Below are 24,196 nucleotides of genomic sequence, written 5' to 3' on the forward strand. Positions count from 1 at the left end.
GCTCAAGCCTGTAATCCCAGCACTTTGGGAGGCTGAGACGGGCGGATCACGAGGTCAGGAGATCGAGACCATCCTGGCTAACACGGTGAAACCCTGTCTCTACTAAAAATACAAAAAAACTAGCTGGGAGAGGTGGCAGGCGCCTGTAGTCCCAGCTACTCGGGAGGTTGAGGCAGGAGAATGGCGTAAACCCAGGAGGCAGAGCTTGCAGTGAGCTGAGATCCGGCCACTGCACTCCAGCCTGGGCGACAGAGCGAGACTCCGTCTCAAAAAAAAAAAAAAAAAAACCTGGAATCAGGCAGATAGGGGGTTGAATTTCAGCTCCATTAACAAGTTTTGTGTTCTTGGGTAAATTATCTAGCCTTTTTGAACTTCATTTTTTTTCCTTTCTTTATTTTCATTTTTATTTTATTTTATTTTTGTTTTTTTGAGACAGGGTTTCTTTCACCCAGGCTAGAGTGTAGTGGCATGATCATGGCTCTCTGCAACCTCCCAGGCTCAAGTGATTCTCCCACCTTAGCTTCTCATGTAGTTGGTCACATCACCATGCCCAGCTAATTTTTTTATTTTTTTGTAGAGACAGGGTCTGCCTATGTTGCTCAAGCTGGCCTCAAACTCCCTGGCTCAAACAATCCTCCTGCCTCGGCCTCTCAAAGTGCTGGGATAGCAGGCATGAGCTACCATGTCCAGCCTCATTTTCCTTTTACTGCAATAATAATAGTACTTGCATTGTAGGTACTGCTTAGCGAGATGGTACACGGAGTGCACTTGCCATAGTCCCTAACATGAAGTAAAAACCTCAGTAATTAGAACCATCATGATTATAATTTTTTCATTGCCAAAGATTTTTCTGAACCAAACTAAAACTAGGAGAGCTACACTCTCCTAAAGCATAATATTCTAGAATAAGAGGTGTTTTGTTTTGTTTTGTTTCAGCGTCTCCCTCTGTTACCTAGGCTGGAATGCAGTGGCGCACTCTCAACTCACTGCAACCTCTGCCTCCCTGGCTCAGGCGATCCTCCCACCTTGGCCTCCGACCTCAGCCTCCTGAGTAGCTGGGACTATAGGCACATGCCACAACATCAGGCTAATTTTTGTAATTTTTGTAGAGACAAGGTCTCGCCATGTTGCCCAGGTTGGTCTCAAACTCCTAGGCTCAAGTGAAGGGCCTGCCTTGGTCTCTCAAAGTGCTGGGATTATAGGTGTGAGTCACTGTGCCCGGCCAGTGGAGGTTTTTTGTTTTTTTTTTTTTTTTTTTTTTTTTTGAGACGGAGTCTCGCTGTGTCTCCCAGGCTGGAGTGCAGTGGCGTGATCTCGGCTCACTGCAAGCTCCGCCTCCCGGGTTCATGCCATTCTCCCGCCTCAACCTCCCGAGTAGCTGGGACTACAGGCGCCTGCCACCTCTCCCAGCTAGTTTTTTTTGTATTTTTAGTAGAGACAGGGTTTCACCGTGTTAGCCAGGATAGTCTCGATCTCCTGACCTCGTGATCTACCCGCCTCGGCCTCCCAAAGTGCTGGGATTACAGGCTTGAGCCACCGCGCCCGGCCCAGTGGAGGTATTTTTAAAACGATAATCATAAATTAAATTTATATTCAGTCATTAAGACTTAATTGGAAATGTTTGTGGGTTTTTTTTTTCCAGGGAGTAAAAGAGACACCCACTTTACCATCGAAGATCTGAAGTCCTTAGGTTATCATGTCTGTGACACCCTTCTGGACTTTTGTGATCCTGACCAAACCAAGGTAAAAATGGGGTTTCAAGAAATGTGGTGAAGGCCAGGCATGGTGGCTCACACCTGTAATCCTAGCAATTTGGGAGGCTAAGGTGGGTGGATTGCCTGAGCTCAGGAGTTCGAAACCAGCCTGGGCAATATAGTGAAACCCCGTCTCTACTAAAAATTAAAAAAAAATTAGCTGGTCATGGTGGTGTGCACCTGTAATCCCAGCTCTCGGGAGGCTGAAGCAGGAGAATCACTTGAACCCAGGAGGCGGAGGTTGCTCTGAGCTGAGATCACGCCACTGCACTCCAGCCTGGGGGACAGAGCGAGAATCAAAAAAAAAAAGAAATGTGATGATGCTGCTGTGATCAGTTTCACATGGGTCCAAAGTGAGCCCAGTGGAATTACAGGCTATCTTTATTTTCCTCTTACTAGTTTTTCTGAAGTTTTTATAATAAAAGAAAATAAGAAAGCCCCCAGCCTGCATACCATCTACAAATGGTAAGACCTCATAATTCACCAAGAAGATGGAGACAGTCCTTTAGAACACATCTCCCTCACTTCTGGATTTACCTATGGCAACACCTATTCTTTTTTTTTTCTTTTGAGATAGGGTCTCACTCCGTTACCCCGGCTGAAGTGATCACGGCTTATTGCAGCCTCAACACCTTAGCCTCCCAAGTAGTTGAGACCACAAGTATGCGCCACCACACATAGCTAATTTTTAAGTTTTTGTAGAGACAGGGTTTTTCTGTTACCAGACTGGTCTGCAGCTCCTGGGTTTGTGATCCTCCTGCCTCAGCCTCTCAAAGTGCTGGGATTACAAGCATGAGCCACTGTGCCCAGCTACAACACAAATTATCTTTCCTGTCTCTTATTTTAGAAAATCAGGCGTCTTTTTTTTTTTTTTTTTTTTTCTTTTTTTTGAGACAGGGTCTCCCTCTGTCTCTCAGGCTGGAGTGCAGTGGCGCGAACTTGGCTCACTACAATCTCTGCCTCCCTGGTTCATGCGATTCTTCTGCCTCAGTCTCCTGAGTAGCTGGGATTACAGGTGTGCGCCACCACGTCCGGCTAATTTTTGTATCTTTTAGTAGAGACAGGGTTTCACCATATTGGTCAGGCTGGTCTGGAACTCCTGACTTCAGGTAATCTGCCCGCCTCAGCCTCCCAAAGTGCTGGGATTACAGGCTTGAGCCGCTGTGCCCAGCCACGTGTCTTGTTCTCTTCTCCAAAATTAGCTCTGCTCTGTGTGCACTTGTTGACTTCCCCTATGGCCTTTCTGAGGTCTTGCCTTGTTAATTATGTCTTCCCAAAAAAACAAACAAACAAAAAACTAATAATAATCATCATCAGGCCAGGTGCAGTGGCTCACACCTGTAATCCCAGCACTTCAGGAGGCCAAGGCTGGTGAATCACAAGGTCAGGAGTTCGAGACCAGCCTGACCAACACAGTGAAACCCCCATCTCTACTAAAAATACAAAAATTAGCTGGGTGTGGTGGCAAGTGCCTGTAATCCCAGCTGCTCGGGAGGCTGAGGCAGGAGAAACACTTGAACGCAGGAGGCGGAGGTTGCAGTGAACAGAGGTCATGCCACTACACTCCAGCCTGAGTAACAGAGCAACACTCCATCTTAAAAAAAAAAAAAATAATAAAATAAAATAAAATAGATTATTGCATTGTTGAAGAACTTGGCGGCCAGGCATGGTGGCTCATGCCTGTAATCCCAGCACTTTGGGAGGCCAAGGCAGGTGGATCACGAGGTCAGGAGTTCAAGACCATCCTGGCCAACGTGGTGGTAAAACTCCGTCTCTACTAAAAATACAAAAAGTAGCTGGGCATGGTGGTGCGTACCTGTAGTCCCAGCTACTCAGGAGGCTGAGGCGGGAGAATGGCTTGAACCTGGGAGGCGGAGGTTGCAGTGAACTGAGATCACGCCACTGTACTCCAGCCTGGTGACAGAGCAAGACTCTGTCTCAAAAAAATAAAATAAAAAAGAAGAAGTTGGCTCTAGCCAGAGAAAAGTGGCTAGAGCAGTGCTCATTGATATTCTGCCCTAAAGAAAATTTCTATCTGTTCCTCCAGCTTATGTAATTTTCTGTTAACATGTCTTTGCTAGCAGGGGTGCAGGTTATTCATCTTTGTGTTCGCAGCAATAAATAAAATTCCTTTCAGCATACACTTAGTAAGTATTTGATGAATAAATAAAATGGGCCAGGCATGGTGGTTCACGCCTGTAATCCCAGTACTTTGGGAGACTGAGACAGGTGGGTCACCTGAGATCAGGAGTTCGAAACCAGCCTGACCAATATGGTAAAACCCTGTCTGTACTAAAAATACAAAATTAGCTGAGTGTGGTGGCGCATGCCTGTAATACCAACTACTTGGGAGGCTGAGGCAGAAGAATCACTTGAACCCAGGAGGTGGAGGTTGCAGTGAGCCGAGATTGCGCCATTGTACTCCAGCCTGGACAGCAAGAGTCAAACTCCATCTCAAAAACAATAATAATAAATAAATAAAATAAAATGAATTATCAAAATAGTTCTTTTTTTCACTTTAATAGTTCACTCAGTGTCTAGCAGAGCTTAAGGAGCTTTTACGACAGGAAATCCACAAGAAATTCCATGAACTTGGACAAGATGTAGATTTAGAAGAAAGTTGGAGTGACATCTCTTTGTCTGACATTGAATCCAGGTAACAAAGAAACAACAGAGGCTTTTTTTGTTTTTGTTTTTGTTTTTTAATACTTTGTTGTTAACCTGGGTGATATAGTGAGATCTTGTTTCTACAAAAAATACAAAAATTAGCTGGGCTTGGTGATCCATGCCTGTAGTCCTAGATACTGGGGAGGCTGAGGTGGGAGGATCACCTGAGCCCGGGAAGTTAAGGCTACAGTGAGCCAAGATCATGCCACTGCACTCCAGTGTGGGCAAAAGGCTCAGAAACAAACAAACAAACAAAAAAACCAAAAGAGTGTGTATTCTTTGCCAGCCTCTGTTTTAGCCATTAGAAAGGAGTAGGGAGTTGGGCAGGCAGTTTGTGTAGGGCCTTATAGGGAACTGCAAAGCCTTTGCCTTTCACTCCAAGGGAGATGGAAAGCCTTTGGAAGGTTTTGAGTAGAGAAATATCATGATTTGACAGGTTTTAGTTTCAACAGGAACACTGGCTGCTGTGTGAAAAGTAGATCGTAAAGAGGGAAGTTCTAACCAGGGAGACTCAATAGGAGGCTCTCGCAATAATATAGGTAAAAGCTAATGGAGGCTTAGACCAATAATACAAGTAAAAGGTAATGGAGGCTTAGACCAGAGTAGCAGCAGTGGTTGCGGGGGGATGTGTGAATTGGTTGGATTCTAGATATATTTTGAAATTATAAACATTAGGATTTGCCTGTGGATTGGATATGGGCATGAGAAAAGAAGAGAATGACTCCACAATTGGTTGGATGGAGTTGCCTTTAGCTGAGGTGGGAAAGATCAAAAGAGTGGAAAAAATTAGGGAGGTAGTGAAGATCAGGAGTCTAGTGTTAGGCTTGTTAAGTTTGTAATGTCCATTATATATTTAGTAGAGACCTCGAACAAGCAGTAGGATATATGGGTCTGGAGTTCAGTGGAGAGGTCCAGTGACCAATGGAGAGAGGCATCATTGGATAGATGATTTTTTTTCTTGAGACAGGGTGTTGCTCTCCACCCAGGCTGGAGTGCAGTGATATGATCTCTGCTCACTACATCCTCAACTTCCTGGGCTCAAGCAATCCTCCTGCCTCAGCTCCCCAAGTAGCTGGGACTACAGGTGTGCACCATCACGCCTGGTTAATTTTTGTATTTTTTGTAGAGAACAGGCTTTGCCTATTGTCCAGGCTGGTCTCTAACTACCAAGCTCAAGGGATCTGCTTGCCTCAGCCTCCCAAAGTGCTGCGATTATAAGCGTGAGTCACCATGCCCAGCCTGGTAGATAATATTTAAACCTTAACACTAGATGGGGTCTGGATGAGGTGGCTCACACCTATAATTCCCACTCTTTGGGAGGCCGAGGCAGGCAGATCACTTGAGGTCAGGAGTTCAAGACCTGCCTGGCCAACATTGTGAAACCCCATCTCTACTAAAAATACAAAAATTAGCTGGGTGTGGTGGTATGCACCTGTAATCCCAGCTACTCAGGAGGCTGAGGCAGGAGGAATGATTGCCTGAACCCGAGAGGTGGAGGTTGCTGTGAGCTGGGATTGCACCATTGCATTTCAGCCTGGGTGACAGAGTAAGACTCTGGTCTCAAAAAATAAAAAAAGAAAGAAAGAAAATAGCCTTGGGTAGGGGCATGCACCTGCACCTGTAGTCAGTCCTAGCTACTTGGAAGCTGAGACAGGAGGATTGCTGAGCTCAGAAGTTTGAGATTGCAGTGAGCTATGGCCACACTAGTGTACTCCAATCTGTGCTATAGAGTGAGACCCTATCTCAGAAAAAAAAAAAAGACTGGCGGGATCTCAAGGAAGTAAGTGCAGATAGAGAAGTCTGAGGTTTGAGCTGGATAATACAACTTTAACAGGGGAGGAGCCAGCAAAGGCGACTGAGAAGAAGGGACTAGCAAGACTGAAAAAAACCAGAAGAGTGATTTTTTAAAAAACCTAAAGCAGGCACGGTGGCTCATACCTGTAATCCCAGGACTTTGGGAGGCCAAGGCTGGCAGATCACCTGAGGTCAGGAGTTCAAGACCAGCCTGACCAACATGGAGAAACTCCGTCTCTACTAAAAATACAAAATTTGTTGGGTGTGATGGCACATGCCTGTAATCCCAGCTACTCGGGAGGCTGAAGCAGGAGAATCGCTGGAACCTGGGAGGCGGAGGTTGCAGTGAGCTGAGATTACACCATTGCACTCCAGCCTGGGCAATAAGAGCGAAACTCCATCTCAAAAAATAAATAAATAATAAATAAATAAATAAATAACCTAAATCAGATCATATCATTTATCTGTTGAAAGCACTTCAGTATCTCCCCGACTCAGATTTAAAAAGCCAAAGACCCTACAATGGCCTGTAAGGCTATAGGCCTCCCGATACCTCTATGGCCTCCACCCTAACCCATTTTTTTTTTTTTTTTTTGAGACAGAGTCTCGCTCTTTCACCCAGGCTGAGGCTGGAGTGCAATGGCATGATCTCGGCTCACTGCAACCTCCGCCTGCCGTGTTCAAGCAATTTTCCTGCCTCAGCCCCCCAAGTAGCTGGGACTACAGGCGCACGCTGCCATGGCTGGCTAATTTTTTGTATTTTAGTAGAGACGGGGTTTCACTGTGTTGCCTAGGCTGATCTGGAACTCCTGACCTCAGGCAATCCGCCCACCTCGGCCTCCCAAAGTGTTGGGATTACAGGCGTGAGCCACCGCGCCCAGCCAAATGCTGCCTTTTTCAACATGATCTATACACATTACTCTAATGCTACAGCTTGCTCCCCTCCTTCACCCTCCTGCCACTCCTTATCCCCCTTAGGTGCTCTACATTTTTCCATAGCATTTATTGCCTCTGTCATTCTATATCATTTAAGTCTTTATTGTATCTGTTTTATTTATTTATTTTTATTATTATTTTTTTTTGAGACAGACTTTTGCTCTTGTTGCCCAGGCTGGAGTGCAATGGCATGATCTCCACTCACTGCAACCTCCATCTCTGGGTTCAAGCTATTCTCCTGCCTCAGCCGCCCGAGTAGCTGGGATTATAGGCACCCACCACCACGGCTGGCTAATTTTTAGTAGAACGCGATTTCAACATGTTGGCCAGGCTGGTTGCGAACTCCTGACCTCAGGTGATCCACCCACCTCGGCCTCCCAAAGTGCTGGGATTACAGGCATGAGCCACTGCACCTGGCCTATTTTTTTTTTTTTTTTTTTGAGATGGAGTCTCGCTCTGTCGCCCAGGCTGGAGTCCAATGGCGTGATCTCGGCTCACTGCAACCTCCACCTCCCGGGTTTGAGCAATTCTTCTGCCTCAGTCTCCCAAGTAGCTGGGATTACAGGCACCCACCACCAAGCCCCGCTAATTTTTTTTTTTTTTTTTTGAGACAGAATTTCGCTCTTGTTGCCCAGGCTAGAGTGCAATGGTGCAATCTCAGCTCACTGCACTCGCTGCAACCTCTGTCTCCGGGTTCAAGCGATTCTCCTGCCTCAGTCTCCCAAGTAGCTAGGATTACAGGCATGTGCCACCAAGCCTGGCTAATTTTCTATTTTTAGTAGAGATGAGGTTTCTCCATATTGGTCAGGCTGGTCTTGAACTCCCAACCTCAGGTGATCCGCCCACCTCGGCCTCCCAAAGACCTGGGATTATAGGCATGAACCACCGCGCCCGGCCATCTAATTTTTGTATTTTTAGTAGAGATGGGGTTTCACCATGTTGCCCAGGCTAGTCTTGAACTCCTGACCTCAGGTGATCCACCCACCTTGGCCTCCCAGGGTGCTGGGATGACAGGCGTGAGCCACCGCACCCAACCAATATCTGTTGTTTATTGTCTGTTTCCCTCTACTAGGAGACAGGTTCCACAAAGTCAGAGATCTTTTCGTTTGCTGCGTATCTCATGCACCTAGAATGGTACCTGTTCTGTACCTAGCACAGAGGAAGAGCTCAATAAATATTTTTTAAATTAATCTAGCATTCAGGATCTCATCTCTACCCTCATAGTCTCCCCAGCTATTTAGGAAGCCCCCAAAAGGTTATGTCTCCCAGGTGTGCAAGAATACCTTCTACTCTAACTTACTGGCTAAAGTGCCTCATGGATGACCTAGCTACCTTCAGGCTTCTGGACTGGCGTGGAAGTCTTCTGACAGAGGCTGCACTGTAGTCTGTGGTGGACAGTGGAAAAGGGATGGCTCTTTCATCCACTCTATGGCACACTGACACCGGGGCCCAAAAGCAATTCTGAGTCTCACAAATATTTCTTTAGGGACCTTAAGCTTAAAGTAGGCCATTAGGCCAGGTCGTGTGGCCCATTCACGGTGTCATCCCTTCCACTCTCTTAGAATCCTATGCCTAACTAACCAAGACCTCTGCACCAACCCCTCTCCAAATACAGCCTCAAAAACAAAATGCCAGCTGGACGCAGTGGCTCACACCTGTAGTCTTAGCACTTTGGGAGGCCAAGATGGGCGGATCACTTCAGCCCAGGAGTTCAAGACAAGCCTGGGCAACATGGAGAAACCCTGTCTCTACAAGAAATGCAAAAATTAGCCAGGCATGGTGACTCATGCCTGTTGTCCCAGCTACTTGGGAGGCTAAGGTGAGAGGATCATTTGAATCCAGGAGGTCAAGGCTGCAGTGAGCCAAGATTACACGACTGTACTCCAACCTGGGCGACACAGTGAGACCCTGTCTCAAAAAAAAAAAGTGTGCTCTGCATATCAACTCATAGAAATAGTGCCAAGGTGTGGCTAGGCATGATGGCTCATGTCTGTAATCCCAGCACTTTGGGAGGCCAAGATGGGAGGATTGCTTGAGGCCAGGAGTTGGAGGCCAGCTTGGTCAACATAGTGAGACCCCATCTCTATTTTTAAAAAAATTTAAAAAGAAATAAATAGGGCCCAAGGGGAATCAATTCAGAAACAGGCAGACTCTACATTCTAGTGGCTCAGCCGGGACACTTTGATGCACATGGTTAAGAATTATTGAAACCAATTTGCCAGCCTCTGCCTCAAGAGACTGGCTGTCACAGCCTCCAGTGGGGTTCCACCTATCCATTGTCACAATTGCAAAGGAAAGCAGACTGTGAGTGTACAAGCCCAGTTTGAGTTTGCCTTGTGTATGTACACACATGGGTTTTGACACTTTCTGGGACACACTGCTTTTAGTGCTTTTGTCCCATTTGCTAACGTTTTCTACCAACAGGACTTCCAGTGTCCACTAGAAAAAAACCTTGTGAGAACAGGGAATTGGGAATTAGATCAGAGATGGGGTTTTCTTCCTGCTGTCTTTCTGTGGGACTACTCATTGTGCACTGAGAGGAGCGAGGGGAGCAGAAACAAATGAAGGGCTGGGCAGCTGAATGGTTTGAAATGCTGACTTCTCCCATGTGATTTGAGCTCTACAAATGTTTTTTGTTTGTTTGTTTTTGAGATGGAGTCTCACTCTCTCACCCAAGCTGGAGTGTAGTGGTGCGATCTTGGCTCACTGCATCATTGCAATCTCCACCTCCTGGGTTCAAGCAATTCTCATGCTTCAGTCTCCTGAGTAGCTGGAATTACAGGCACCTGCTACCACACCCAGCTAATTTTTTTGGTATTTTAAGTAGAGATAGAGTTTCACAATTTTGGCCAGGCTTGTCTTGAATTCCTGACCTCAAGTGATCTGCCCGTCTCAACCTCCCAAAGTGCTGGGATTATAGGCATGAGCCACCACGCCTGGCCTTGTGCCAGTAAACTGTATGTATAGACCCCCATCATAGAGAACAGCTCTTGGTTCTAGCCAACTAAACCCCAGGAAAGGGGAAAATATAATGTGACACTTAAGCAAAAGACACGAAGAAAGGTTTGATTATTTGAGTTTTCATTGATCCTAGCCCTTGCAGAAAGGGGGAGTACACAGTTTGTGAGGGAAGACTTTAGATTAGTCTAAATGAGCATCCACAACTTTTTTTTTTAGAAAGAGTGTCGCTCTGTCGCCCAGGCTAGAGTCAGTGGTGCAATCACAGCTCACTGGAGCCTCAACCTCCTGGGCTCAAATGATCCTCCCAGCTCAGCATCCCCAGTAGCTGAGACTACAGGTGTGCACCAGCACACCTGGCTAATTTTTGTATTTTTTTGTAGAGACAGGGTTTTGCCATGTTGCTCAGGCTGTTCTTAAATTCCTAGGCTCAAGAGATCTTTGAGCCTCAGCCTCCCAAAGTGCTAGGATTACAGGTGTGAGCCACTATGCCCAGGCAACTTTTTTTTTTTTTTTTAAATAAAGACAGGGCATCACTATGTTGCCCAGTCTGATCTTTAATTCCTGGCCTCAAGCAATCCCTCCTGCCTTGGTCTCCCAAAGTGTGGGGATTATAGGCATGAGCCACCATGCCTGGCCTCATTCAAAACTTTTGAAGGAAAATTGGGGTGATAAAAGTAATCTTGGTCTCTGACCTGAAGGTTCTTTTTGTTATTTATATATTTTTTGAGATAGGTTCTTGCTCTCTTGCTTAGACTGGAGTGCAGTGGCACAATCTCGGCTCACTGCAGCCTCAACTTCCTGGGCACTAGTCCTCCTAGTCTCCTTCCTGAGACTGGTCCTCCTATCTCAGTCTCCCGAGTGTCGGACCACAGGCAGGCACCACCACTACCAGCTAATTAAGAAAAAAATTTTTTTTGTAGATACAGCGACTTACTGTGTCACCCAGGCTCAGACTGTTTATTAAATGCATTTGTTTATACATTGAATACATTTCTTCAAAGTACCTGTTAGGATCCTGGATTTCTGAATTGGTGCCAGCCAAAGAGGAATAAATGAGAAAGATCCCTTGTTTTCAAACAAATGACAGTCCTCTACTGTTCTCTAGGCCTGCGCATTGAGAATCCTGTGGCCTCTCACGACCTCCACCAAGGGCGATTTTGCCCATCTGGCCAGTATTTGCTTTGCCATATGAATTGCAAACTCTTTGGTGCCAAAGGCTCTGCCTCGTTCATCTGTGCTCCCTGTGCCTAACACACTGCTTGGCATGCAGTAGGTGTTCGGAGTGAATGAATGAATGTGCTTGTCAAGAATTCTTTTTTTGGGGCCGGGTGCGGTGGCTCATGCCTGTTATCCCAGCATTTTGGGAGGCTGAGGCGGGCGGATCATGAGGTCAGGAGATCGAGACCATCCTGGCTAACACGGTGAAACCCGATCTCTACTACAAATACAAAAAATTAGCTGGGCGTGATGGCGGGCGCCTGTAGTTCCAGCTACTCGGGAGGCTGACAGAGTGAGACTCCGTCTCAAAAAAAATTCTTTTTTTTTTTTTTGAGACAGCTTCACTCTTGTCGCCTAGGCTGGAGTGCAATGGCACAATCTTGGCTCACTGCAACCTCTGCCTCCCAGGTTCAAGCGATTTTCCTGTCTCAGCCTCCTGAGTAGCTGGGACTACAGGTGTGCGCCACCACACCCAGATAATTTTTTTGTATTTAGTGGAGACGGGGTTTCATCATTTTAGTCAGGGTGGTCTCAAACTCCTGACCTCAGGTGATCCACCCCCCTCGGCCTCCCAAAATGCTGGGATTACAGGCGTGCGCCACCGCTCCCGGCCATCAAGAATTCTTAGTAATTGCTTGGGCGCAGTTGTTCATACCTGTAATCTCAGCACTTTAGGAGGCTGAGGCAAGAGGATCGCTTGAACACAAAAGTTCAAGACCAGCTCAGGCAACATAGTGGGACCCTGTGACTACAAGAATTTTTAAAATTAGTCAGGCATGGTGGCATGAGCCTGTAGTCCCAGCTGCTCAGAAGGCTGAGGTGGGAGGATCTCTTGAGCCCGGGAGGTCAAGGCTGCAGTGATCTATGATCACAGTACTGCACTTCAGCCTGGGTGACACAGTGAGACCCTGTCCCAAAAATATAAAAAAGGAAGAAAATAATAATTTTAAGTAATTGAAGCATAGACAATGAGAGAAATAGTAGACTAGAAGATATCCTAATCCTAATCCCATACAGCTGGTCTGGTAAATGTTATGCTTCCTAGACATATCAATGACAGTTACTTCCTCTTCTTTTTTTTCTTTTGGAAACAGCACCAGTGGCTCTGACAGTTCTCTCTCAGATGGTCTTCCTGTTCACCTAGCAAACATAGCAGATGAGGTAAGCTGAGCTCTTATACCCAGGAAATAGCAGCCTTAAAAAAAATCATGACACTGGCAGCCAATTTGTTGGAATTTTCCAGCTGTCCTAAGACCCACAGAAAATATACAATAGTGTCCTAACTAGTCACCCTGCCCTAAAGTCTCTCGTTTTGTCCTTTATAACTTTCTTGCTTAATTATTAAGGCCACCTTAAGGTAACACCCAAACTGAATATTTTAACCACACGTCTAATGATCATTATTATCTGGACCTGACATTATTGCCATAAGTAATCTGATTTCATATTGTAAATCACAGATATTTGGTTATTGGTATAAGTGCCCCTTTGTGGGTTTTTTTTACTGTTGTTGTCGTTGTTGTTTTGAGATGGAGTCTTGCTGTGTCTCCCAGGCTGGAGTGCAGTGGTGCAAACTTCCACTTTCTGGGTTCAAGCAATTCTCCTGCCTCAGCCTCCTGAGTAGCTGGGATTACAGGCGCACGCCACTACGCCTGGCTAATTTTTGTATTTTTAGTAGAGATGGTTGGCCATCCTGGTTTCAAACTCCTGACCTCGTGATCTGCCCGCCTTGGCCTCCCAAAGTGCTGGGGTTACAGGCGTGAGCCGCCGCACCAGGCCTTTTTTTTTTTTTTTTTTTTTTGAGATGGAGTCTCACTCTGTCACCCAGGATGGAGTGCAGTGGCGTGATATCGGCTCACAGCAACCTCCACCTCCCGGGTTCAAGCAATTCTTCTACCTCAGCCTCCTGAGTAACTGGGATTACAGTCACCTGCCACCCTGCCCGGCTAATTTTTGTGTTTTTAGTAGAGATGGGGTTTCACCATGTTGGCCAGGCTGGTCTCGAGCTCTTGACCTCAAGTGATCCACCCGCTTCAGCCTCCCAAAGTGTTCGGATTACAGGCGCCTAACCATAAGTACCCCTTTGTCAGTTTATCGATAACAGTGGGATTTGGGGGTATTAAGTAGGAAGCATCCTCCAGTAAGGAGGGAACTGAACTGTTTGTTTATTCTCCAAACCAACACCATGAGGCTGCATACCGAGTTAGCCTTTGTGTCTTGAGCGTTGCATGAAGAGTGCCACATGTGGGCGGTCCTAGTTCTGGAATCCTCAATGACCAGTTTCTCTACTTTCCCGAATAGCTGACTCAGAAGAAGATGTTTAAGAAGAAAAAAAAGAAGTCACTTCAGACTAGGAAACAGCGAAATGAGCAGTATCAGAAAAAAAATTTGATGTGGAAGTTAAAGTTAACAGAAGATACCTCAGTAAGAAAGCCTTGCTGGCTATTTCTACTGTCTGGTTTCAGAGCATTCCATAGAGGGAGAAGGAAAGGGGGTTAAAGTTTATGCTAAACCAAAAAGGGGATGGAGATTGGGGCAGGGGGAAACTTTCTGTTTTGGGATCAGAATCTTCCAGGGGCCCTCTGGGCATCTCTGAGCAGGTTTCAGCCTTGGTCCACTGATCCTCTCCTATACTCTGGCATAGGAAGTCTGGGTTTTAGCCAAGTCTGAATTTCCAGAGGAAAGACATGGTACTGGAATGGTAGTGGCCAGAGCTAGTCAGGAGTAGATGGATGGCTGGGGGCCAGGCCTGGTCCAGGCTCAGACAGCTGGATAGCTCATTAATCTTTGTCCAAGCTGCCACACTCACACCATACCCTCTGCTTTCAAAAGACAAATGTGCTTTCAGAGGTACAAGTTTTGCTGTTGGGTAAATTGGATCAATTTTGAATAGATCAATTGAAAAATATTCTCTTTTTACTCAATCCTAGGAATTTGCTTCTACTCTGCAAAAGCATCCAGCCTTTTTCAAAAACTCAGAGAATTCCAGTTTTTTACCAATGAGAAATGAAAACCCGAGGTTAAATGAGGTAGTATTTTTGTTTTTGACTCTTTGTCACACAAATTCTCTAACCTCTCAGATTAGCACCTCTCTCCCACAAGGTGATAAATGTAGTAGCCATTTATGTTACCCTAACCTGACAGTGCCACTGGGAGCAAGAAAACATTAAAACTGGGGGAGACGGCTGGGCGCTGTGGCTCAAACCTGTAATCCCAGCACTTTGGGAGGCCGAGACAGGCGGATCATGAGGTCAGGAGATCGAGACCATCCTGGCTAACACGGTGAAACCCCGTCTCTACTGAAAAATACAAAAAAACTAGCCGGGCGAGGTGGCGAGCGCCTGTAGTCCCAGCTACTCCGGAGGCTGAGGCAGGAGAATGGCGTGGACCCGGGAGGCGGAGCTTGCAGTGAGCTGAGATCCAGCCACTGCACTCCAGCCTGGGCTATATAGCGAGACTCCGTCTCAAAAATAAAAAATAAAAAATAAAGTAAAAATAAAACTGGGGGAGACATTGACACTGCTTTGGATTAGACATGACTGAAGTCTGGAATCAAATATTGGTGATTTGTGATTTTACACCAAGAACATAAGAATGGGCTGCCTTACTTACCATCCATTCATCCATCTACCCACCCATCTACTCAATCCGCAAATTTTATTTTAAAATAAATCAACGAATTTTATTGGGCACCTACTACATGCCAGTCCCTTTACTGGATGCTGTGAATGCAACCTTGAATAAAATACTATCCCTGCCTCAGGGACTTCAGACTCCGGTGGAGATTTCAGCAAGTAAGTAGGAAATTGTATCACAGAGTAGTATGCAGTGGCAACACAGAGGAGAGACACTCAACCAATGTTTAGTACTTTACAGTTTTATGGCTATAAAATCTTTGATTTTTTTTTCTTTTTTTTTTTTTTTTTTTGAGACAGAGTCTTACTCTGTTACCCAGGCTGGAGTACAGCTTCCACCTCTTGGATTCAAGTGATTCTTGGGCCTCAGCCTCTGGAGTAGCTGGGATTACAGGTGCCCACCACCATGCTTGGCTAATTTTTGTATTTTTATTAGATGCAGGGTTTCGACATGTTGCCCAGGCTGGTCTCAAACTGCTAAGCTCAAGTAATCTACCCACTTTGGCCTCCCAAAGTGCTGGGATTACAGGCATGAGCTACCATGCCTGGCCAAAATCCTTGATTTTTTATTGTAAAAAAAATAGGCTGTCCAGGCATGGTGGCTCACACCTGAAAGCCCAACACTTTGTGTGTTTTCTTTTTTGTTTCTTTTTTTGACACAAAAAAGGAAACAAAAGTCTCATTCTGTCAAGCAGGCTTGAGTTCAGTGGCACGATCTCAGCTCACTACAACCTCCACCTCCCAGGTTCAAGTGATTCTCCCTCCTCAGCCTCCCATGGAGCTGGGATTACAGGCACCTGCCACCTTGCCTGGCTACTTTTTGTATTTTTAGTACAGATGGGGTCTCACCATGTTGGCGAGGCTGGTTTTGAACTCCTGACCTCAGGTGATCTGCCTGCCTCAGCCTACAAAAGTGCTGGGATTACAGGTGTGAGCCATTGTGCCTAGCCAAACCCAACACTTTGGAAAGCCGAGGCAGGAGGATCATTTGAGCCCAAGAGTTCAAGACCAGCCTACACAACATAGTGAGACCTCATCTCTACAAAAAAATAAACAAAAATTAGCTGGGTATAGTGGTGCACATAGTCCTACCTATTTGAGACACTGAGGTGGGCAGATCACATGAGACCAGAGTTGGAGGCTCCAGTGAGCCATGATCATACCACTGTACTCCAGCCTGGGTGGCCAGGCATGGTGGCTCACACCTGTAATCCCAGCACTTTGGGAGGCTGAGAGAGGAGGATTGCTTGGGTCCAGAAGTTCGAGACTAGCCCTGGCAACATAGCAAGACCCCATCTCTACAAAAAATTTTTTACAAATTAGCTAGACATGGCTGTGGTCACAGTGGCTCATACCTGTAATCCCAGCACTATGGGAGGACAAGATGGGTGGATCACATGAGACCAGGAGTTCAAGACCAGCCTGGCCAACATGGTGAAACCCCATCTCTACCAAAAATACGAAAATTAGCTGGGTGTGGTGGTATGTGCCTGTAGTCTCAGCTACTCAGGAAGCTGAGTCACAAGAATTGCTTGAACCCAGGAGGCAGAAGTTGCAGTGAGCTGAGATTGCGCCATTGCACTCCAGCTTGGGTGACAGAGCAAGACTCTGTCTCAAAAAAAGAAGAAGAAAAAAAAAAATCAGCTATACATTGTGATGTATGCTTATAGTCCTAGCTACTTGAGAGGCTGAGGTAGGAGGATCGCTTGAGCCTGAGAGGTCAAGGCTACAGTGAGCTGTGATCCTACCACTGCACCCCAGCCTGGGTGACAGAGCAAGACCCTGCTTAAAAAAAAAAAAAAAAGCGGGGCTCAGTTTTGAGGTCAGGTACGGTAGCTCACACCTGTAATCCCAGCACTTTGGGAGGAAAAGGTGGTAGGATCACTTGAGGCCAGGAGGTCAAGATCACTTGAGGCCAGGAGGTCAAGACCAGCCTGAGCAACATAGCAAGATCCTATCTCTACAAAAAATTTTAAAATGTAGCTGGATGCGGGCCGGGCGCAGTGGCTTATGCCTGTAATCCCAACACTTTGGGAGGCTGAGACAGGCGGATCACGAGGTCAGGAGATTGAGACCATCCTAGCTAACATGGTGAAACCCCGTCTCTACTAAAAATACAAAAAATTAGCTAGACGTCCCTGTAGTCCCAGCTAGTCCGGAGGCCGAGGCAGGAGAATCACTTGAACCTGGGAGGTGGAGGTTGCAGTGAGCCGAGGTCATGCCACTGCACTCCAGCCTGGGCAATAGAGCAAGACTCCATCTCAAAAAAATAAATAAATAAATAAATAAATAAATAAATAAATAAATAAATAACTTAGCTGGATGTGATAGCCTGCCCCTCCTGTAGTCCTAGCTACTTGGGAGGCTGAGGTGGGAGAATCACTTGAGTCCAGGAGTTTAAGGTTACAGTGAGCTGTGATCCTGCCACTGCACTCCACCCTAGGTGACAGAGTGAGACTTTGTCCCAAAAAAAAAAAATGGTTTTGGTACAATAGTTAGTAGCCAATTCTTAGGGGATAGGGTGCAAAATGGGCCCTCCTCATGTGAAACACTACCCTATAGTTAACAGTGCTGCCCAGGCACGGTGGCTCATGCCTGTAATCCCAGCACTTTGGGAAGCCAAAGTGGGTGGATCACCTGAGGTCAGGAGTTCGAGACCAGCCCAGCCAACATGGCAAAACCCTGTCTCCACTAAACATACAAAAATTAGCCAGGCGTGGTGGCAGACGCCTGTAATTCCAGCTACTCGGGAGGCTGAGGCAGGAGAATCGTTTGAACTCAAGAGGTGGAGGTTGCTGTGAGCTGAGATTGCACCATTGCACTCCAGCCTGGGTGACAAGAGTGAAACTGTCTCAAAAAAAAGAGTACTATAATGAGGTCTCACTGTGCAATACTGGGGAATCCCCACAGAGCACAGCTGGTGGCAAGAGCATAAATTTTGAAGTCTGCCTTGAGTTCAAACTTCCAGCCCCACTGTTTAATATTCTGTGAGCCATTCGACCACCCCGGGGCTAAGTTTCTGCATCTGAAATACTGCGGAGATAATATCTACATCCTAAGGTTGTTGTGTGAATTAGTGTGAAAGTGTAAAGCACCTGGCATATCGTAGGCACTCAGTACATTAGTCACTTTTCCTCCTTCGAACTGTTTTTCCTTCTTTGAATTATGTTTTGCCTGTCCTTTTGTGTGGGAATATCATAGTGAATCAACATGTATGAATAAGAAGCAAACAAATAATGTATATTCACTGTAATCGCACTTGTTCAAGTGGAAAATTTAGTGAGGATATGTTCATTTATTTTAGACAAATTTAAATAGAAGAGACAAAGACACCTCCCTGGACCCATCAATGGCCACCCTGATTCTGCCTAAGAATAAAGGGAGAATGCAGGTACTTCACCTAATATACTGTATATAGTTACATGCCAGCGATTCATTTTAATTAGTTCTCAAATGTATTATGTAATTTGGAGGGGCGGTGATGCACAGTCCAGTTTTACCTTCTTGGATTTGTTCTGCTCAGGTGGACATCTAAGGCATTTTGCATCCTCAGGCTACAAATCACCTGGCCCCTGGGGCATAGCAGGGCTGGAAGGAGCCCACCTAGGCTAAAAGCTTGCCATTGAAAATTTCATTTCATTTCAACGAACATTTTTTAGGCAGCCATTATTTTGAAACGCCATGGCAACATGTCAGGTAAGAAAGTGACAGGGAATAATGCACCTGTTCTCAGCCTTACGAGGTTAACACCACACAGAGTGTTGCCATGAATTATGAGGTGTGCTTCACATGCAGTGTTACCACTGACCATTCAGTACCAAGGTTTGTGAATTATTTGCTTTTTTGTTGTTGTTGTTGTTATTTTGAGATGGAGTTTCACTCTTGTTGCCCAGGCTGGAGTGCAATGGCACAATCTCAGCTCACCGCAACCTCTGCCTCCCAGGTTCAAGCGATTCTCCTGCCGAAGCCTCCCCAGTAACTGGGATTACAGGTATGTGCCACCATGCCTGGCTAATTTTTGTATTTTTAGTAGAGATGGGGTTTCTTCATGTGGGTCAGGCTGGTCTCGAACTCCTGACCTCAGGTGATCTGCCCGCCTCGGCCTCCCAAAGTGCTGGGATTACAGGCATGAGCCTCTGCGCCCGGCCAATTATTTGCTTTTTTTAAAAAGAGTAAGTTTGGTCCAGTGCAGCTCCTCATGCCTGTAATCCCAGCACTTTGGGAGGACAAGGCAGGTGGATCACATGAGGCCGGGAGTTCAAGGCCAGCCTGGCCAAAATGGTGAAACCCCATCTCTACTAAAAATACAAAATTAGCCAGGTGTGGTGGTGCACACCTGTAATCCCAGCTCCTGAGGCAGGAGAATCACTTGAACCCCGGAGGCGGAGGTTGCAGTGAGCTGAGATCACACCATTGCACTCCAGCCTGGGCAATGAGTGAGACTCCCTCTCAAAAAAAAAAATACAAATATTAGCTGAGCATGATGGTGTGTGCCTGTAGTTCCAGCTACTCAGGAAGCTGAGTCACAAGGATTGCTTGAACCCAGGAGGCAGAAGTTGCAGTGAGCTGAGATTGCGCCATTGCACTCCAGCCTAGGCAACAGAGTGAGACTCTGTCTCCAAAAAAAAAAAAAAAAAAATTAGCTAGGCATGGTGGTGCATGCTTATAGTCCTAGCTACTTGGGAGGCTGAGGTAGGAGGATTGCTTGAGCCTGAAAGGTCAAGACTGCAGTGAGCTGTGATCCTACCACTGCACCCCAGCCTGGGCGACATAGCAAGACCCTGTCTCAAAAAAAGAAAAAAAAAAAGGGTTTTGAGGTCAGGTACAGTAGCTCACACCTGTAATCCCAGCACTTTGGGAGGCAAAGGTGGGAGGATCACTTGAGGCCGGGAAGTCGAGACCAGCCTGAGCAACATAGCAAGATCCTATCTCTACAAAAAATTTTAAAACTTAGCTGGATGTGGTAGCCTGCCCTTGTAGTCCTAGCTACTTGGGAGGCTGAGGTGGGAGAATCACTTGAGTCCAGGAGTTTAAGGTTACAGTGAGCTGTGATCCTGCCACTGCACTCTGCCCTAGGTGACAGAGTGAGACTTTGTCTCCCCCCCAAAAAAAAGAAAAAAAAATATTTTGGTACAATAGTAGCTGATTCTTAGGGGATAGGGTGCAGAATGGGCCTCCTCATGTGGAACACTACCCTATAGTTAACAGTGCTGTAATGAGGCCTCACTGTGCAATACTGGGAATCCCCACAGAGCACAGCTGGTGGCAAGAGCATAAATTTTGAAGTCTGCCTTGAGTTCAAACTTTCAGCCCCACAGTTTAATATTCTGTGAGCCATTCGACCACCCCGGGGCTAAGTTTCTGCATCTGAAATACTGCGGAGATAATATCTACATCCTAAGGTTGTTGTGTGAATTAGTGTGAAAGTGTAAAGCACCTGGCATATCGTAGGCACTCAGTACATTAGTCACTTTTCCTCCTTCGAACTGTTTTTCCTTCTTTGAATTATGTTTTGCCTGTCTTTTTCTATGAGAGTATCATAATGAATTAACATATATTAATAAGCAAACAAATAATGTATATTCACTGTAATCGCACTTGTTCAAGTGGAAAATTTAGTGAGGATATGTTCATTTATTTTAGACAAATTTAAATAGAAGAGACAAAGACACCTCCCTGGACCCATCAATGGCCACCCTGATTCTGCCTAAGAATAAAGGGAGAATGCAGGTACTTCACCTAATATACTGTATATAGTTACATGCCAGCGATTCATTTTAATTAGTTCTCAAATGTATTATGTAATTTGGAGGGGCGGTGATGCACAGTCCAGTTTTACCTTCTTGGATTTGTTCTGCTCAGGTGCACATCTAAGGCATTTTGCACCCTCAGGCTACAGTTACCACTGACCATTCAGTACCAAGTTTTGTGAATTATTTGCTTTTTTAAAAGAACAAGTTTTAGGCCAGGCACAGTGGCTCACGCCTGTAATCCCAGCACTTTGGGAGGCCAAGGCAGGCAGATGATTTGAGGTCAGGAGTTAGAGACCAGCCTGGCCAACATGGTGAAACCCCGTCTCTATTAAAAATACAAAAATTAGCCAGGCATGGTGGTGTGCGCCTGTAATCCCAGCTACTGGAGAGGCTGAGGCAGGAGAATCACTTGAACCCAGGAGGCAGAAGTTGCAGTGAGCTGAGATCGTGCCATTGCACTCCAGCCTGGGTACAGAGCGAGACTCCGTCTCAAAAAAAAAAAAAAAAAAAAAAAAAGTAAAAGAGTAAGTTTGGTCAGGTGCAGTGGCTCACACCTCCATGCACTTTAGGAGGCTGAGGAGAGTGGATCACCTGAGGTTAGGAGTTCAAGACCAGCCTGGCCAACATGGCCAAACCCTGTCTCAACTAAAAATATAAAACTTAGCTGGATATAGTGGTGCATGCTTGAACCCCAGCTACTCGGGAGGCTGAGGCAGGAGAATCACTTGAACCCAGGAGGCAGAGTTTGCAGTGAGCCAAGATTGCACCACTGCACTCCAGCCTGGGTGACAGAGTGAGACTCTGTCTCTAAATAAGTAAATAAATAAAATATAGAAAATTTTTAAAAATAGTAAGTTTGAATGAATTCATGTTTATCCTTATAATAACATTCGTCATGCTCATTTGCACTCACATGTTTTTTCCTGAAAGGGAGGAAAAAAGAGGTGGCGAGGCCAGGCGTGGTGGCTCACGCCTGTAATCTCAGCACTTTGGGAGGCCGAGGTGGGCAGATAACCTGAGGTCAGGAGTTCGAGACCAGCCTCGCCAACATGGTGAAACCCCATCTCTACTAAAAACCAAAAAATTAGCCAGGTGTGGTGGCAGGCGCCTGTAGTCCCAGCTCCTTGGGAGGCTGAGGCAGGAGGATCGCTTGAACCTGGAGGCGGAGATTGCAGTGAGCCGAGATCGCGCCACTGCACTCCAGCCTGGGTGACAGTGAGACTCCATCTTAAGAAAAAAGAGGTGGCGAAACAGCTAGTAAGCTGTTGTTTCTAATAGCCCAGGGTATGTATACAGGAGGTGTTGTTCACATGAGTCTGGGTGAAACACAGGTTGAGAATCAGTGGATTAAGTTAGGTGTACCAGATGTAGAGTGAATGGTTCTCCCAGTGGATGGAGTCCCTGCTGTCTTCCCAAGTCTGTTGCTTGGGAATTCATGTGCTGATGCTCTCATTTACCTATCAGTGTCTTCTAGTGTCTACTATGTGCAAAGTCCTTAAAAGACATGAAGACAAGATCCTCTAGGAGTGACAAGACTGATAGTCCAATCACCATATTATGACAGAAAATGAAGAGCAGTGAAAATATAGGCTTAAATAAAGTCAAGTTAAAGAGAGTTTCAGTCCTGACAGACTAGTCAATAATGAGCTTGTCCTCTTTCTTCACTTAGCGTTCATTGCTGGAAGCCTACGAGTAGCAAAAACTATATCCCAGAACTGAAATATCCTAATTAGGTTCTGACATATAACCATGAATTCAATTAAATCCAGTGTAGTAGATGACTGTTATCCAAACCTTTATCTTTACTTCATTTTCTTAAAATTTCTTTCTTTTTTTTTTTTTTTTTTTTTTTTTTTTTGAGACAGGGTCTTGCTCTGTCGCCCAGGCTGGAGTGCAGTGGCGTGATCTCGGCTCACTGCAACCTCTGCCTGCCAGGCTCAAGCGATTATCCCACCTCATATTTTCTTAAAATTTATAGTGTGATTTTGTGTAACAGAGATGTGAGTATTTAACTTCTATAACGTGTCAGATAAACATAATTGAAAAAAATGAGGCAATCTGCCACCTTGATAGATTGTTTTTCTCTTTGTTTAATGTTTCTAGACAGCTTATAAAATGCAGTCCTTCTGCTTTTTGGGGCAATTAAAATGTTGCCCATGTTGGCTGGTGTGGTGGCTCACGCCTGTAATCCCAACATTTTGGGTGACCAGGCACAGTGGCTCACACCTGTAATCCCAGCACTTTAGGAGGCCAAGGCAAGAGGATCACTTGAGGTCAGGAGTTTGAGACCAGCCTGGGCAAAATGACGAAACCCCATCTCTACTAAAAAACAAAAATAGCCAGGTGTGGTGGTGCATGCCTGTAATCCCAGCTACTCAGAAGGCTGAGGCAGGAGAATTGCTTGAGCCCAGGAGGCAGAGGTTGCAGTGAGCTGAGATTGTGCCACTGCACTCCAGCCTGAGCAACAGAGCAAGACTCCACCTTAAAAAAAAATGTTTCTGATGTTGACCTTGATTTGGCTGAGGGACCAGGACAAAGGCTCAATTCACCTCTGTTCTATAACAGTGTCAACTACTTTTATATTCGGGGAAGAAATGCAAATACTTCTCACTAACTCCTTGTGAAGCCAACCCCAACCCTAACTACATCTTTAGAAATGGCAAAATAAATTGAATTCAACTTTTAAAAATCTTATTTGCACAGAATAAGAAGCCAGGCTTTACAGTATCATGCTCTCCAAAGAGAACCATGAACTCCAGCCAAGAGCCAGCTCCAGGTATGAAGCCAAACTGGCCTGGGAGCAGATATCCTGCCACAAAGAGAGACTGTGCTGCCATGGCGGCATACCCCTCCTTGCACATATACACATACCCGTAGGTGAGCCTGGGCTGTGCACACAAGGACTTCGTCAGGGATTTTGAGATTAGACACATTTTGTAATGGGGGAGGTGTATGACTGGGAACTGCATTTACTCGTGGTATACTGTGTTGTGCACTCATCATGCACTGACCTTACACTTGGTACTTACACTGTGGGCATGTGGTCAAGATGCATATCTCATGAATTCAACTATTTTTTCATGAAATGAAATTTTATTATGATATATAAAAATGCTTTAGAGAAACTGAAGTGTGTTCTCATGGCACACTTCATGGCAGCACAGATATACCTCATTTTAACCAATAGATACTTCTCTCTAAAATTATGTGCAAATCAATTTTGGAAAATGAAACTCTATGTTAAACACATTTTGGGAATGTGCTATATAAAAAAAAGTGTTGTGTCAAAGCTTTCCAGTGACAGTCAGTCCTACTGCTGTATGTCAGGTTTGCTCAGAATGAGGCATTCTCACATAGAAATAACAATGCATGCATGTATTACCCAGAATTTAATGTTGTGTATCTTATGTTCAACGAGGTTTTGTAAATTTTTTAGCCTGATGATTAAAATTCTTTCTCTCTAACCAGTTGTTTCCTT

The 24,196-nt window shown here is 45.6% G+C and overlaps 1 protein-coding gene across 6 annotated transcripts in view; it reads left to right on the forward strand.

Moving 5' to 3' along the window:
- The window catches only part of LOC105471699 (AGBL carboxypeptidase 2), a 75,103-nt gene that overhangs the window by 33,648 nt on the left and 17,259 nt on the right, over positions 1-24,196 (forward strand). For 3 of the 6 annotated variants that reach the window (XR_011610586.1, XM_071074633.1, XM_071074632.1), the window contains exons 12-19: positions 1,643-1,743; positions 4,280-4,410; positions 12,425-12,491; positions 13,632-13,754; positions 14,261-14,359; positions 18,270-18,356; positions 20,609-20,695; positions 23,422-23,494. Coding sequence is in view for 4 of the 6 variants with exons in the window: in XM_071074633.1 (XP_070930734.1) it covers positions 1,643-1,743; positions 4,280-4,410; positions 12,425-12,491; positions 13,632-13,754; positions 14,261-14,359; positions 18,270-18,356; positions 20,609-20,695; positions 23,422-23,494 (768 nt within the window). In the remaining 2 variants the exon portion in view is untranslated. Of the gene's footprint in view, positions 1-1,642; positions 1,744-4,279; positions 4,411-12,424; positions 12,492-13,631; positions 13,755-14,260; positions 14,360-18,269; positions 18,357-18,488; positions 18,662-20,608; positions 20,696-22,182; positions 22,513-23,421; positions 24,195-24,196 lie in introns of those variants that run through there. The other 3 variants (XR_011610587.1, XM_071074631.1, XM_071074634.1) reach the window with 3 other exon arrangements.

The sequence above is a fragment of the Macaca nemestrina genome, chromosome 12 (assembly GCF_043159975.1).
Source record: "Macaca nemestrina isolate mMacNem1 chromosome 12, mMacNem.hap1, whole genome shotgun sequence".
Taxonomy (NCBI): domain Eukaryota; kingdom Metazoa; phylum Chordata; class Mammalia; order Primates; family Cercopithecidae; genus Macaca; species Macaca nemestrina.